Below are 13,781 nucleotides of genomic sequence, written 5' to 3'. Positions count from 1 at the left end.
GTGACCTCCTGAGAAGTCTCGGTGCTTCACCCCTATGAGCATCAACTAGATCCAATGAGTGCTAAGTGTTCCATTTATTCTCATGAGAGATGGATTCATGTTGAATCACTACTCATGGAACATGGGTCAATGTGTTTGACTCAAAATCACATAGTTAAATCTTGATAGCAATATCACAATTTGACTTGCTGTGGAAATTATCTCCTACTTATTAATTGATGAGCTTAAGGGGATTTCTAGTGAATGGTTCATAAGGAAAATGTTTTGCAAATGGGGTTGCAAGCTTTGGGTTTAACCATGGAGGAAACTCTGTAGTTAAGTGCACTCAGGCTACAGTAGTACTGGGATGGGTGACCTCCTGGGAAGTCCCGGTGCTTCACCCCTATTAGCATCACCTAGATCCAATGAGTGCTAAGTGTTCAATTTATTCTCATGAGAGATGGATGCATGTTGAATCACTACTCATGAAACATGGGTCAATGTGTTTGACTCAAAATCACACAGTTAAATCCTGATAGCAATATCACAATTTGACTTGTCGTGGAAATTATCTCCTACTTATCAACCAAAATATCTGCTTTAGAAGAAAATAAATATTTCCTTCTAAAATGAATTTGCACAAAATCCGAGGCATACTTACAAAATATGAAATGATAATTGGTTGTATATCTTCTACTCCAAAGAAACTACTTCCAAAGGAGAAGGAAAATGAGACATAGATAGTGAGTAGATAAATTATCAAATGCATTTGATGTATTAATTGTAAAAAAAATAAGAAAGAAATATACGGGAAAATTTCCCTTTACACAGTTTAAGTGTGGAAAATCCAAACACTTTTCTATTAAATCTCCTTCTATTGATCAAAATTAAGAGGAAGATAAATCAGGGAAAAATCCTAGAAAGAAAATTTGGAATCTAAAAGGAACATTTAGTAAATCTAAAAAGTAAAGTCTCTTTTCAAAAGTATATTGTGAAGACGAGTGAAGATTCACCTTGTGAAGGTAAAGAAACTCTTTTTACGATTGAGATTCAATTTGTTGAACATACTAAGTCTACTAGAAAATAGAAATGCCATCTAGTTCTAAAAATAGTGAAGAATAAACCGATGAAGAGGTAAATCTTGAACAAGAGCTACTATGTTCTCTTCAAGAAATCAAAAGTCTAAAGAAACTTGGAACTACACATGAAAGTACATGTCAAGTAGTTCAAATAGAATTAGAGACAATCATAAAATCTTACTCATTGAGAAAGAACATAGAATACTAAGTCCAGAACAAAAAATTAGTTTGGTTCAAAAGGATCTAAAAGGTGCGGTTTGAACAAAAATGAAGTCAAGAAATACATGAATTCTAAAAATAAAAATCAATCTCATACTCACAACGAAACAACTTTTAAATATGGCTTCTTTAAAGGGTATTAGTTTTTCTCTCATACTTTTGGAGATAAGGTCACCACATGCAGATATCCAACACATAAAACATTTACATTTGGTAAAAAAATAAGCTTGACCTCTCAAAAATAGTACGGTGTAAAAAATGTTATCTTTAGTTTTATATCGAAATCAAGGTTAGCCAAAATAACATTATTTATTACATGATCAAAACTATTTGTTTCTAACTTTCTAGAACTTTGGTTATGTTTATGTTTTTTGTATTCATCATGACTTAATGTGATTGTTAATTCTCTTGCTAAATAGGTGTCAAAATATCTTAGAATACGAAATGTTTTTAATGAAATTTTGTATACACTTATTAAGTTTCTCTATTTTTGCATCTTATATAACATGATAAGGTTTAATAATTGTTTTTCATTCTAAGACTTGTAGAGCAATAGATTGTTAGAATAGAAATTTTTAGAGACCTTTTTAAATCTTTCTTATCTTTTTAAATAACTATAAATATTTATACTTGATTTTAACATCTTATATAAATATATTTCAATCTATTTATATAAAAGAATAAAGTCAATAGACTTTTGTGAAGTTGAATGATTCCAAATGAATCTACCATTGACTAAGTCTGCTGAATACATGACTCCACATAATAACTATACAACACAAATAATTAAATATATTAATAAAATCAGTAAATCCAGACAAACACAAACAATTATATCTATTTTTTTTTTTCCTTTTCACATTCGGAAGCCCATTGAACCCAGCATTTCTAGACGACCTTTAAGACAAAAAAATCAGCTCGGAATAATTCAAAATAGTTTTAAATTGTCAATTTTGACCCAATGGGGGCAGGTGGAAATTTGTGGTGACCTAAAAACCAGAGCTTTATTATATCGTCAGCTGTGTCACCTCTGTCACGCGCAAACTCGTCTGGCGTCTCTTTTGTCCACAACCATATTAATCAACAGCTGTAAACCGCGTAACCCAGGCGACTTCACTTTAAGATTCTGATTTTTATTTCTTTCCTTCAGAGAAAACCCTATATATTTTCCCCCCTCGTCTTCTCTATCGTCTTTTGTTTTCTTCTCTATTGCAATCCTATACGATTCGAGAGCTTCAATTATCGTTTATAAATTGTCCATGGCGATTCTCTTCTTCTGTTTACTCTTCACCCACTTAGCCATCTTCCACCACGCCTCTGCAAATTTTTATAACGATTTCGACATCAACTGGGGTAATGGTCACGCTAAAATACTTGGCAATGGTGAACAATGGCAGCTTACTCTCGATCAATCCTCAGGTATAACAATATGTGGGCACCATAAATTACGTATATTTAATCCATTGCATTTATGTATCAGTATAGCTAAGCTCACTTTCTGACATTTTCATGTGTGTATTAAAACAGGTTCAGGGTTCAAGTCCAAGAATGAGTACCTATTTGCCAAAATTGACATGCAAATCAAACTGGTGCCCGGTAATTCGGCCGGAACTGTAACTGCTTACTATGTAAGCCCCCCCCTCTCTCTCTCTTCTATCGTCAAATTAAACGTTGGAATAGTAGTATATAGTGACGATGACTTAGTTGTTATAAACAATATTTGGGGATTGATTTTATGCAGCTGTCGTCTCAAGGAGATACCCACGATGAAATAGATTTTGAATTCTTGGGAAACCTGTCTGGAGATCCATATATTATGCACACCAATGTCTTCTCCCAGGGCAAAGGCAATCGGGAGCAACAATTCTACCTCTGGTTCGACCCCACTGCGGATTTCCATATCTACTCTGTGCTCTGGAATCCCCAACAAATTTTGTGAGTAATTTTATCCTTCACTTCAACTCTTTTATATATATAGTCTTTTGGCTTGTTTGTTTGTTTCCCTTATATATTTGACGAGCTCTTGTTGTGCAGATTATCCGTGGATGGAACTCCGGTGAGAGTGTTTAAGAACAAGGAGAATTTGGGCGTCGCATATCCGAAGAATCAGTCAATGACAATATATTCAAGCCTTTGGAACGCTGATGATTGGGCAACTAGAGGCGGCGCAGTGAAGATTGACTGGAGCAAAGCTCCCTTCGTTGCATCATTCAAGAATTTCAGTGCAGAGGCGTGCAGTTCATCCTCTGATTGCTCTGTGAATTCATGGTACAATGAACAGGGACTGGATTCGAGCGAGCAGCAGAAGCTTCAATGGGCGCGCACGAATTACATGATTTATGATTACTGTTCTGATATTAACAGGTTTCCGCAAGGCCTTCCCGCTGAATGCTCAGCAGACACCCCGTCCACTTAGACAGTCGCACAAACCTCAACCATTCAATAATTTTCAGTTCTCTTGTGATTTTTGCATTCTTTCAATTCCTTCCTCTCCAGTATCAAGGTAGTGCCTGGAGTTTGGTGGTCTATATGACCATAGTTTTAGTACGTTTATATTTCTTTACCACTTATATATGTGGCATTTCAAATTATTGGTATATCGCGAAGGATTATTGAATTAACAGATCTAAACACCGTATAGTAACCTCTCATTTGCCGATACCACTATGAATTCCTTAAAATTGAATGTATGGATGAATTAACTAGTTAATAAATTTAAATATTAATTAACTTTAATTGTCATTTTATTATATTTTATTTTACAGTTTTGATTAAAATTTATTGACTCTTGCTTTGTAAGTAGCAATATACATTAATTCACTTTATAACTTTATCTAACATTTATTTTATTACTTATATCGCACAATTAACTTACTATTTTTTCTGTCTAGGTGATACTCCAACAAATAAAGTATTGAGATTTTTCTAAAGGTTGCCCATGTGAATACTACACTAAATTAAGAATGCTTGACTGAGCAGTTTCTACAAAATCTAACTCCTTTGACTTAATACCCAATTTAAAAAACCTACGATTATGATTTCACCCTTTTCAGAATCATTTATATACAAGGAGTGCTAAGTGGATCACTCATATATAGTCATAAAATTCGAATATCCACTACTTGTGAAGCATGTGTCAATGAACTGAACTTAAAAATTCATGTAATTAAATCCTCATTAAACACCCTAATTCAACAAGAAAAAATAATATCTCATATTTCCCTGGTCTTGGGAAGCTCCCATAGTTGTCATTTCTCCACCCAATGGAGATGGGGGCCCATAATGTTAATAGAACACCATTCCATCAAAATTAAGGGCCTTGTTATAATGTTGATGAATATGACCCATGATAAATTATGTAAGGTGTTTCTAATAAATGAATAACTATGAAGAAAAGATCTTAACTAGAGCTAAACTAACATTCTATTTTAGGTGTATCCGGCATTGATAGGTTGATCTTTTGGTGCAACGAAAACTCTAGCCTTTCTAATAGGAACGTGTGTAGAGAAGATATTTATGAGGAAGTTGTTGAAGAAGACCTTGAGGTTGCTAGATCTAGTGAAGAAGATAGAAATGATCGGATGGAGAATTGTGTAGAAGAAAGGACTGGTTAGTTGGATAGATCTTGCGCTTGGTTGAAACTGAAGCATAAGTTGGAAGTTTCTAATTTCTTAGGTACTTTAAATCTTGAAGACTTGATTGATTAGATTAGTGAAATGGAATACTGCATTTAGTTAGAGGATATTGGAGACCCACTTAGAGTGAATTTAGCACAAACTAAGTTGAAAGGAAATTTTGCATTAATAGTGGAAAAATTACAAAGAGATGGAGAAGAGGAAGGTGAGATGAAGATCAGTAGGTGGAGATTGATGGTGACGAAGGTGAAGGCTAAGTTAAAGCCTACTAATTATGAACATTAGTTGTTTAAGAGGTTACAAAATCTAAAACATAAAGATATTTCTGTGAAGGATTATACTGAGTAGTTCTATAAGTTGACTATTTAGATTGGACATAGAGAAATTTCTAAGGAAAAGGTTGATAGTTATATTAATGGTTTGAGATTCAATATTCAGGATGAAATTGGTATGCTAATTTCATTGATTCAATTGAGGATGCTTATCAGTATGCTCTGAAGGAAGAAGATAAGTTGAAGAGAAGACATCAAGGTAATTCTCGAGATAAGGAGAAACAAGATCACTTCGTAAAGGATAAATAGAGTACTAAGGATGTACAAAAAATATTTTGAATAGAGGAAAAGAATAGGTAGAGGAGGATTTAGGGTTACTTTATTCAGATGTGGTGAAGAAGGACAAAGATCGTTTGAATGTCCCAATGTTAATAGGAAGGTTGGTAATAAAATGGATTTTGTGGTAAATGAAAGTGAAGACTTGGTGAATGAACTTGAGGTGGAAGATAATTTGCTAGCTTAGTGAGTATTGCTTGATAAGAGGATGCTGAAAACTTGTCAAAGAAGAAATTTTTTTAGCAATCAATGTAAAGAGGTAAATGCTAGAATGTGATTGTGGATAGTGGTAGTAGTGATAACCTAGTTGCTGAGGGGATGGTTCAAAAACTTAGTTTGAAGAGATTGATACATCCTTGTCCTTATAGGATCAATTGGTTGCACGATGAACATTCTTTGGAAGTGAAGAAGAAGTCTCTTGTTGATATTCAGATTGGGTAATATGTGGATTAGGTATTATGTAATATTATGGAAATGAGTAGTTGTCACATATTACTTGGTAGACCTTGACAATGTGATTGTAGGGTACTGCATGATTTTTCCAAGAATGTATTTAAAATTGAGAAGGGTAGTAGGAAGTTTTCCCAATTCCTTTGTAGAATGAAGAACTTGATAAGAGTAACCTGAGTTATGGTAGGTCAGTTGAGTTGAAGGATTCTCAAGGGTTAGAGACTATCATAGAGAAAAGACTTGTGGTACACCAAGGATGTGAAGAGGAAAAGTAAATAGTTGTCTTTTGTAGGAAATGATTTTTAGAAGTGGAAGTAAGGAAAGAGTGTACAAGTTGATGACTTGAAAACCATGTATGTGAAGAGCCAGTTCAAGGTTTATGCACTGAATCTAAGAAGATGTTTGTCTAGTTATTAAGAACATCTTGTTGTACTTGGGGTGTTTAATGTAAGTGCATCCTAGGGTAGTTGGAAATGATGTATGCTAGAGTGGTTTTGACCTTGGAGTTGGAGAACTCAGTTGAAGAAGGTGGTGCTCGGTTAATATAGGGATAGTTCTTGGGTATAGTTTTTCCTGAGGAGCTTAGTGACTAAAGGAGCTTGGTAATGCTTGTGGAGCTTTGTCGATGATCTTTTCAATGGAAATATTGTTTGGTGATGCTTGGTTGAGCTCGATGAACATTCTTGCTAGGTGTGCTCAATGATACTTGGTATGTTTGGTGTTTTTTGCTAATGCTTAGTGGTTTGGCTAATCAATTGGATGTTCTTAGAGAAGTGATTGGCCAAATTGGTGAATTTAATATGCAAGGTATGTGTGGGATCATGGTGTGCCAAAAAGTGGCAATCTAAAAAATATGTAGTTGCAGAATGCCTCAAAGAATTTCAAAATCTATTTTGACTTTTTTCCCACCCTTCTTGATATCAAACCAAAATATTAATACCTTTATAATGTCTAGTATTTCTTTGGATACCAACCCTACATGGTCAACTTTTAAAGTATCCCAAAAACATGTTTTTGGCCTATTCTTGTGTATTTTTTTACTTCAAACATGTGTCTGATGACTTTTTTAAACCCAAATTTGATGAAATAAAAGTGTTTCTTAAGAATGTTCTTATCTTTCCATAAATGTAATGTCTATAAAATTGCAAGTTTAGTAAGTAATTATTATTCATTTTTTAATGGAGTTACACATAAAGTGTTGATTGATACACTGATTGAAAAATAAATAAAACATTCAAATGGTATAAAATTTTTAAAATCCAAAAGATGCATCACATTATATACTTCTTCTACTATAAGGAAAATATATATTAAAAAAATTGTAAAGTTTTAAATTGGTTAAGATGGTTAGACACGGGAGTATTTTTATTCTTAAAATACTATAGGAGAAAATTCATAATTAATTATTTATTTGTAATAAAAATACCCAAAAATATGTGTCACATCTAGCCATGAGTCTACTTCTTATATCTATAATCTTATTGAAAAATATTATCATTTGATGATGATTAAGGTGGTCAAACATATGCCTACTTCTTATTTGTGTCCTGAAATTTTTGTACTATTGCATTAAAATTCAAAATTTTGACCAATCAATTTTTTTATTTCTTTAGATAAGGCCTAGTAGTTCAGAAATTAAATTAATTTTCCTACAGATTCTTTTCTAACAACTTTTTTTAATTTAAAATCTATTAATTTTTTTTAAATGCACATCAAGTTGACATAACCCTGATTTGTTGATTTTTCATTGCCACTTAAGGGTATAGTTTGGTTGACCATGATCTTACACATACCTTGTATTGCATGTGATCATGGTGTGGATCGATCCTAGGATGTGTGAGGACCTATTTTGGGTCTTCTTTCTTTCTCCTATGTGCATTTATTTATGGTTGTAAGCCAACTTAAGGCATATTATGTTTATTTGGGTTCTAGATGGTTTTGTTTGTAACAAATTGACCTATTGCAATGCAAGTATAAAAGAAATGGTTGGGTGGAGTTGTAGGTATGCATTGAGGAGAAGAAGAGTTGTAAAGTTTAGCAGAGCTAGTAGGTGAGTGTAGGCTTAGGGAAAAAGAAAATCCTTGGTGGCATGTAAGCACAAGTTTAGATCTTGTTTGAGGTTTCTACCAAATAATTGTGCTCTTATAGATCTAGACTATCTAGGGTTGAGAATGTTTGAATCTTTCAAGGTCTTGCAAAATTGTTACTGTAATTTATTTTGTGTTTGGCGATAACTAGGAAGGACTTACTACACAGAATGTTGCATGTAATCAATTATTAGATAAATGAAAAAGTGGGATTTTCTTCTAGATCTTGTATCTTGAGTTGTCTTTCCTCTATGTTGTTATTTACTGTGAACTTTCTCACCTCCATTGGGGTTCACTCAGCCTTGCACTACGTCAAGAATGTTGATAAGTGCCTAGATAATAAGAACCTATCTTGATCTTATTTCAATCATCACAAATGACCTAAGAGATTGGGGGAATTAATTTTGTGTTTTATAATCATAAGAGTGTCTCTAATAAAATTATTAAGAGAATAAATTCTAAAATCTGAAGTAGAATGTATACCAATATAAAAAGAGAAGCAAAAATACACTATTAAATGGGTAGCATTCATCATTTATGGTCAATGCAATGGTGAAATAAAAATTGACAAGCTATCAATATCTTTTTTCACGATCATTCAGCAAATGGATTTATTTTGGGTAAATGAGAAAACAAATTATAGAAAGCATGAGACCAAAAATATTTTATCTCCTATTTACATGAATATTTGAGGTAGGGAAATAATTAACGAACATTTATAAATCATGTGGGCTGTTTTGGAATTGTTATACCTTAACATTTCTTTTTTTGGTGCTTTGTTGGTGTCTCTATGACCCAATACAATATCCAAGCTTCCTTGTTTCGGTCTTATGACTTATGAAATTGAGTTCACAAAGGGGTACCTAAGAAAAAAACCTATCAAGTGGTGTCAAAGCCCAAAACCAACATACACTAGTTAAATTTTCCTACTAGAGTCGAACCCATGATCAATGGGGAGAAAACCCACGGGCAAACAACCTCTGGTAAACTTTTAAGCTACTACACCCCTAATCTTGAATGAACTATAATTCATGAAATATTGGAATTGTTTGAAACATGAAGACTCTAATGATTGAGAATAAATCCTCTTGTATCAGTGACTATAGAATATGAGAATCAAATGTACCAATTGAGGAAATCCAATTATCTTTGCACAAGTTATCTAAATTATACTGGACAACAATATTTGATTAAGAATTAAAACATTTTCTACCATTTGGATTATACTAAAATGTATCTTGAAAACTATTTTATATGACATCCTTTTGTGGAAAGAGTTGTTAGACTCACTCATCTTGAAAGGTTTTAAAAGTATTATCCTAAAAACTAAATTTGATGGAAATGCACAAAAAAAATTCATTGCCTATTTTGGTCAATCCATACCCATTAATTTTAGGTGGACTGACTAGTTAGGTCTTCTTGGGTGATGAATTGAATAAAGAAAGAACAAAGTATAATTACAAATTTTGTGCTAAGAGAGTTGCCATTTGATAAATAGGTTTTGGGCAGGATATGATGTATGATTATTTAGGAGAACCTTTCTACTACCCACATACACTTATACAAACACTATGAAATCATTGGACAAACCAACAAAAAAATAGCTAGGTTGAGGGTGAACAAAAACTTTCACTCTTGCACAATATGAACCATTTTCCTAGTCACAAAAATATGTTCAAAGAAAGGAGATAGAGGAAAGGGAGAAATAGATAATTAAATTTAAACATGAATATAAAGATATCATTCTTGAAATATAAAAAGTTCTCATTTTCACGGAGAGAAGAGGAGAAAATATGCTTGAATATGGGCATATGCACCGAGTTGTGGTGCCAAAAAGATGACAAGTTTTTTTTTTTTCTAATTTTTAATAGCGCGTACGCGCTATAGTACGTATGCGCTATTGCACGTGCGCTCTATTCTGATGACCAAAAAGTTATATGATGGGTTGCAGACCCATGGCCCATCATTTTCATTTTGTTTTTTGGCTCTCCAACAGTGCGTACGCGGGTTTGACAATAAAATTTCACCACCATTTGCCAAAATGCCTCCTCACCAATGAAATCTAAGACAACGAGCACACCCACGACGACGAGGTAAGTGATATAAACTTAACTTTGCATTGTTTAATATGTTTTCCATATTGTTTTATTGGTTTTTGATATTCTTTTGTGGGGTTTTTACATATTTCATTTAGATTTGTTTATTTAGTTGAATTTCAATTGATTTTTTATCAAGAAATGTCCATAATCAACCAAAAAATCCACAAAACCCTCAAGAACCTCAAAATCAAAACCCTCCTCAAGAAGAAGAACAAATTCCACAGCTCGAACCAATTGCAAGACCTCCGCTAGGCACACAAGAAAATATAATAAATGAAATAGAGAGAGGCAAAATTGAATTAGAAAGACTCATTGCTCGGTTGAAAGAATTTGGATGAACCAATCCAATGAGGGCTCAATTGGTATCATCCCTCGAATCCATTAACACTCAAATAGCCTCAGTTAGTGGTCAGTTAGATATTTGGCGGGCTAAGAGGGATGAACAAAAAAGATTTTATGCAAATAAATTGTCATATGAAGATGTTAAAAAAAAAAGAAATACCAAAAGGTAGTATATGTGCATTATTTAGAAAACCCAGTGAGCAAAATACAGTTAGAGAGGGTACTAAACAATTCCCCATCCATTGGTGCATACACGATGCTATTAGAAATAATTTTTGGAATAGATGGTGGATGGTTTTTGATGCCCCTACTTGCAACAATCACGAGGTCCCCATGTGTTTTTTGAAGAAATTATATTGTGAGTTTTTCTTTGCGAAGATCCCCAATTATTTTGATATGTTAGACTCCTAGGGTAGAGGTGAGGGGTCATCATTTGAGAGGCCAAGAGCATGTCGTGACCCTAATGTACTTAGGGCACCAGTGGTCCATCCACAACACGAGCATGTGATTATTCCTTCAGTTGTGAAGGAACATGTAGAGGCCGGCAGTCTAGGGACCATTAATGCTTTGACGCAGACCCTCATCCATTCCATGATCCCATTAGTTGAGGGGGAGCCTTCTAAGCATCGTGGTCACATGTGCACTTCATGTCGATCCCTATGCACATTTGGCACTCATGCCAGAGATGGTGCGGATGATGGGCTTGTCACCGATAAGTTCTTGAACAAGACATTTGGCATTGACACATAGGTAAATTACTAATTTGATCACATTTCATATGTATAGTGAATGATTAATTAATTAGCATTTATTGACATTGTTCAAAATTTAGGGTCAAAGTGTTGCTGGGCCTAGCCGCGATCCTCCAGGCCCATTTTTTGTCCCTTCGACAAGTCTTGAGGTATGTATCAATTTAATCATTTTAATTAATACATATATTTATTATGTAATCATATTAAGGATTGACAAAAAAAATTATGCATGTGCATCAGTTCTCTACAGGACCCTCAACCTTTACCACAGACACAGAGCAGAGACATCATACGAGCTTCACACAGGTACAGTTGTTTCATGTTAATTTAATTCATTTGACTATATTTATTCCATGTTTCATGTTAGATATGATGTGTATTGTATTGTATGACATGTAGCTCATGATGTCAGACACACCTCCTCATCTGTGATAGTCTGTTGATAGTGGAGTGGCCGCAGCTGTGGCTAGCTCATAGCCACTAACAGAGGTATGAAATAATTTTCTTCATTTTAGTTGTTGTTTATAATAGTTAATCTCAAAATTTCTAATGTTATTTATAAGTGATTATATTTATTGAATTGTTGTAGGGTCTTGTCACGCCTGATCGTCCACGAGCATTTGAGGTGGACTTACAGAGTGACTATTTGTTGGCGGTAAGAAAATAATTGATTTTGTGTGTACATATATTTGATTTCAATGTATAATAAATATTGATTCATATCTACTTTCTTTGTATTAGTTGGACCTAGAGAAGAGCCTCAACAAGAGGTCAAGTGAGCGTGTTAGGAGGGCCCCGTCATCTCCATTGTCTCCCTCCACACGACGGCAGAGGAAGTCGAGAGACTTGTTTCCTTCCCCTCATGGGAAGGAAAAGATGTAGTTGAGATATTTGATACATACATACATACATACATACATACATACATACATACATACATACATACATATATATATAGACTTGTTTCCTTCCCCATGTATATATATATAGGCATCAGAGAGACATATTCGACATACATTTGATGTACATATGACATTCTATATTTGATGTATGACATTATTGGTTAATATATGATATGTTTGTTCATATACGAGCTTATTGGTTATCATTTTATATTATATGTTTGTTCATGTATGACGTTAAATTAGATATGTTCGTGTATGACATTAAATTAGATATATGCATGTATGAAATTAAATTCAATTGCTAGAGAGTTGCCATTATGTCTACCAACTAGTATGTTCTTTTTCGTTTTATTAGTATTTCTCAAAAATTGCAAAGAAGTTGTTTCTAGTGAATAGTTGTAGTGATCATTGACTTCATGTACTCATGGCTTTGGTTGCAAACACTCATAACTTTGGCTATAAGCATCCATGGCTTTGGCTATGTGCACTAGTGGCTTTGGCTGTGAGAATTTATCACTTTGGTTGTAGGCACAATATAGCCTTGGCTGTAGGTTGTCTTTCTTGCTGCATGTCAAAGTTACCTTCAAGAATATCATTAGTCTAAGATCATTACAATTAAAATACTATAACATAATACCTTGGAAATAATAGTCTTTAACCCATTACTTTATTTGTTAAAACAACATGTAGTATCTACTGTAGTGCTTCTACTCAAATATGTTTTCAAAAATACTTAGTATGGCAAAGAAATGTCTATGGAAAGCTTGTCAAATAGGATATTGAAGAACTAAATTTGGACAATCATTAGTACCCATCAATAAGAACATGGACATCTTTCTCAAGCAAGCCATATGACATTAGCTTAATTTATAAATTTCCTTTGCAAATAACTAGAAGATGCTATGAATCTTAATACAGAGTTAATCATGAACTCATTATTCCATCCAAGAAGCATATATCACCCTAAGCCAATTAATCGATAGGATAAAAATTAATTCAATTTCAAGAAAATTTTGAGTATAACAAGCATCTTAGGGATTCTTACAAGAATTAACACGATGTTCACAAGAGCATTACAAGTTCTTGTAATGCTATTTCACATATTGTAATCATATTCATTTTTGAATGGCCATTTGTGTTACAAGAATAAATGTTCTTTAAGGTCTTTTAATTCTAGACATGAATTTTATTCTGAAGCTTTTTTATGACAACCCACTCAATGCATATATTGGTGTTCCACATTATGCTGATTTGACTTTCATTGGTTGATTTGGGTCTAGACATGACGTTATTCACTACTTTTTTTATATATTATTTTTTTGTAGTGAGGTTCTAGCCTGAATGAATGTATTAATCATCGAAGTTGTGAACCTTGGTCGAGATCCTTACAAATATATTTTCAAATTGGACCTCAAATAGTTTTCTCAGTCACCCCCTGTACACAGATACTGAAATTGTAGTTAATTACAAAATTAATACTGAATTAACACAAGTTTAATTAAGAAGTATTATATAGCTCAATAGGCTAGATTATTATTGACCAGGAAGCTTTATCTTAGAGCAGTTGGTTTCCTAAATCTTTAGTGCAATGACACTTTTATGGAATGTGAAATTAGGTATGCTAGC

General features: G+C 33.5%; 1 protein-coding gene across 1 annotated transcript; it reads left to right on the top strand.

Annotated features, from left to right (window-relative positions):
• Window positions 1-2,462: 2,462 nt before the first annotated feature.
• LOC149564099 (xyloglucan endotransglucosylase/hydrolase protein 24-like) lies at window positions 2,463-3,923 on the top strand. Its single transcript, XM_089827177.1, has 4 exons — window positions 2,463-2,696; window positions 2,805-2,905; window positions 3,019-3,212; window positions 3,312-3,923. Exons 1-4 carry the CDS (start codon window positions 2,537-2,539, stop codon window positions 3,691-3,693), a joined length of 837 nt encoding a protein of 278 aa, XP_089683303.1. The 5' UTR covers window positions 2,463-2,536; the 3' UTR covers window positions 3,694-3,923.
• The last annotated feature ends 9,858 nt before the right edge of the window (window positions 3,924-13,781 follow it).

Source organism: Cupressus sempervirens, chromosome 4, assembly GCF_028749045.1.
Source record: "Cupressus sempervirens isolate cs-2001-9-10 chromosome 4, ASM2874904v1, whole genome shotgun sequence".
Classification (NCBI taxonomy): Eukaryota; Viridiplantae; Streptophyta; class Pinopsida; order Cupressales; family Cupressaceae; genus Cupressus; species Cupressus sempervirens.
The sequence above is the reverse complement of the archived record's forward strand: the minus strand, read 5'-3'. Positions and strand labels throughout refer to the sequence as shown.

Excerpts from the sequence above, each read along its gene's own strand:
- LOC149564099 (XM_089827177.1), top strand. The coding sequence starts at position 2,537 with ATGGCGATTCTCTTCTTCTGTTTACTCTTCACCCACTTAGCCATCTTC. Across the intron at positions 2,697-2,804 it reads TACTCTCGATCAATCCTCAG|GTTCAGGGTTCAAGTCCAAG; the intron begins GTATAACAATAT and ends GTATTAAAACAG. Across the intron at positions 2,906-3,018 it reads GAACTGTAACTGCTTACTAT|CTGTCGTCTCAAGGAGATAC; the intron begins GTAAGCCCCCCC and ends GATTTTATGCAG.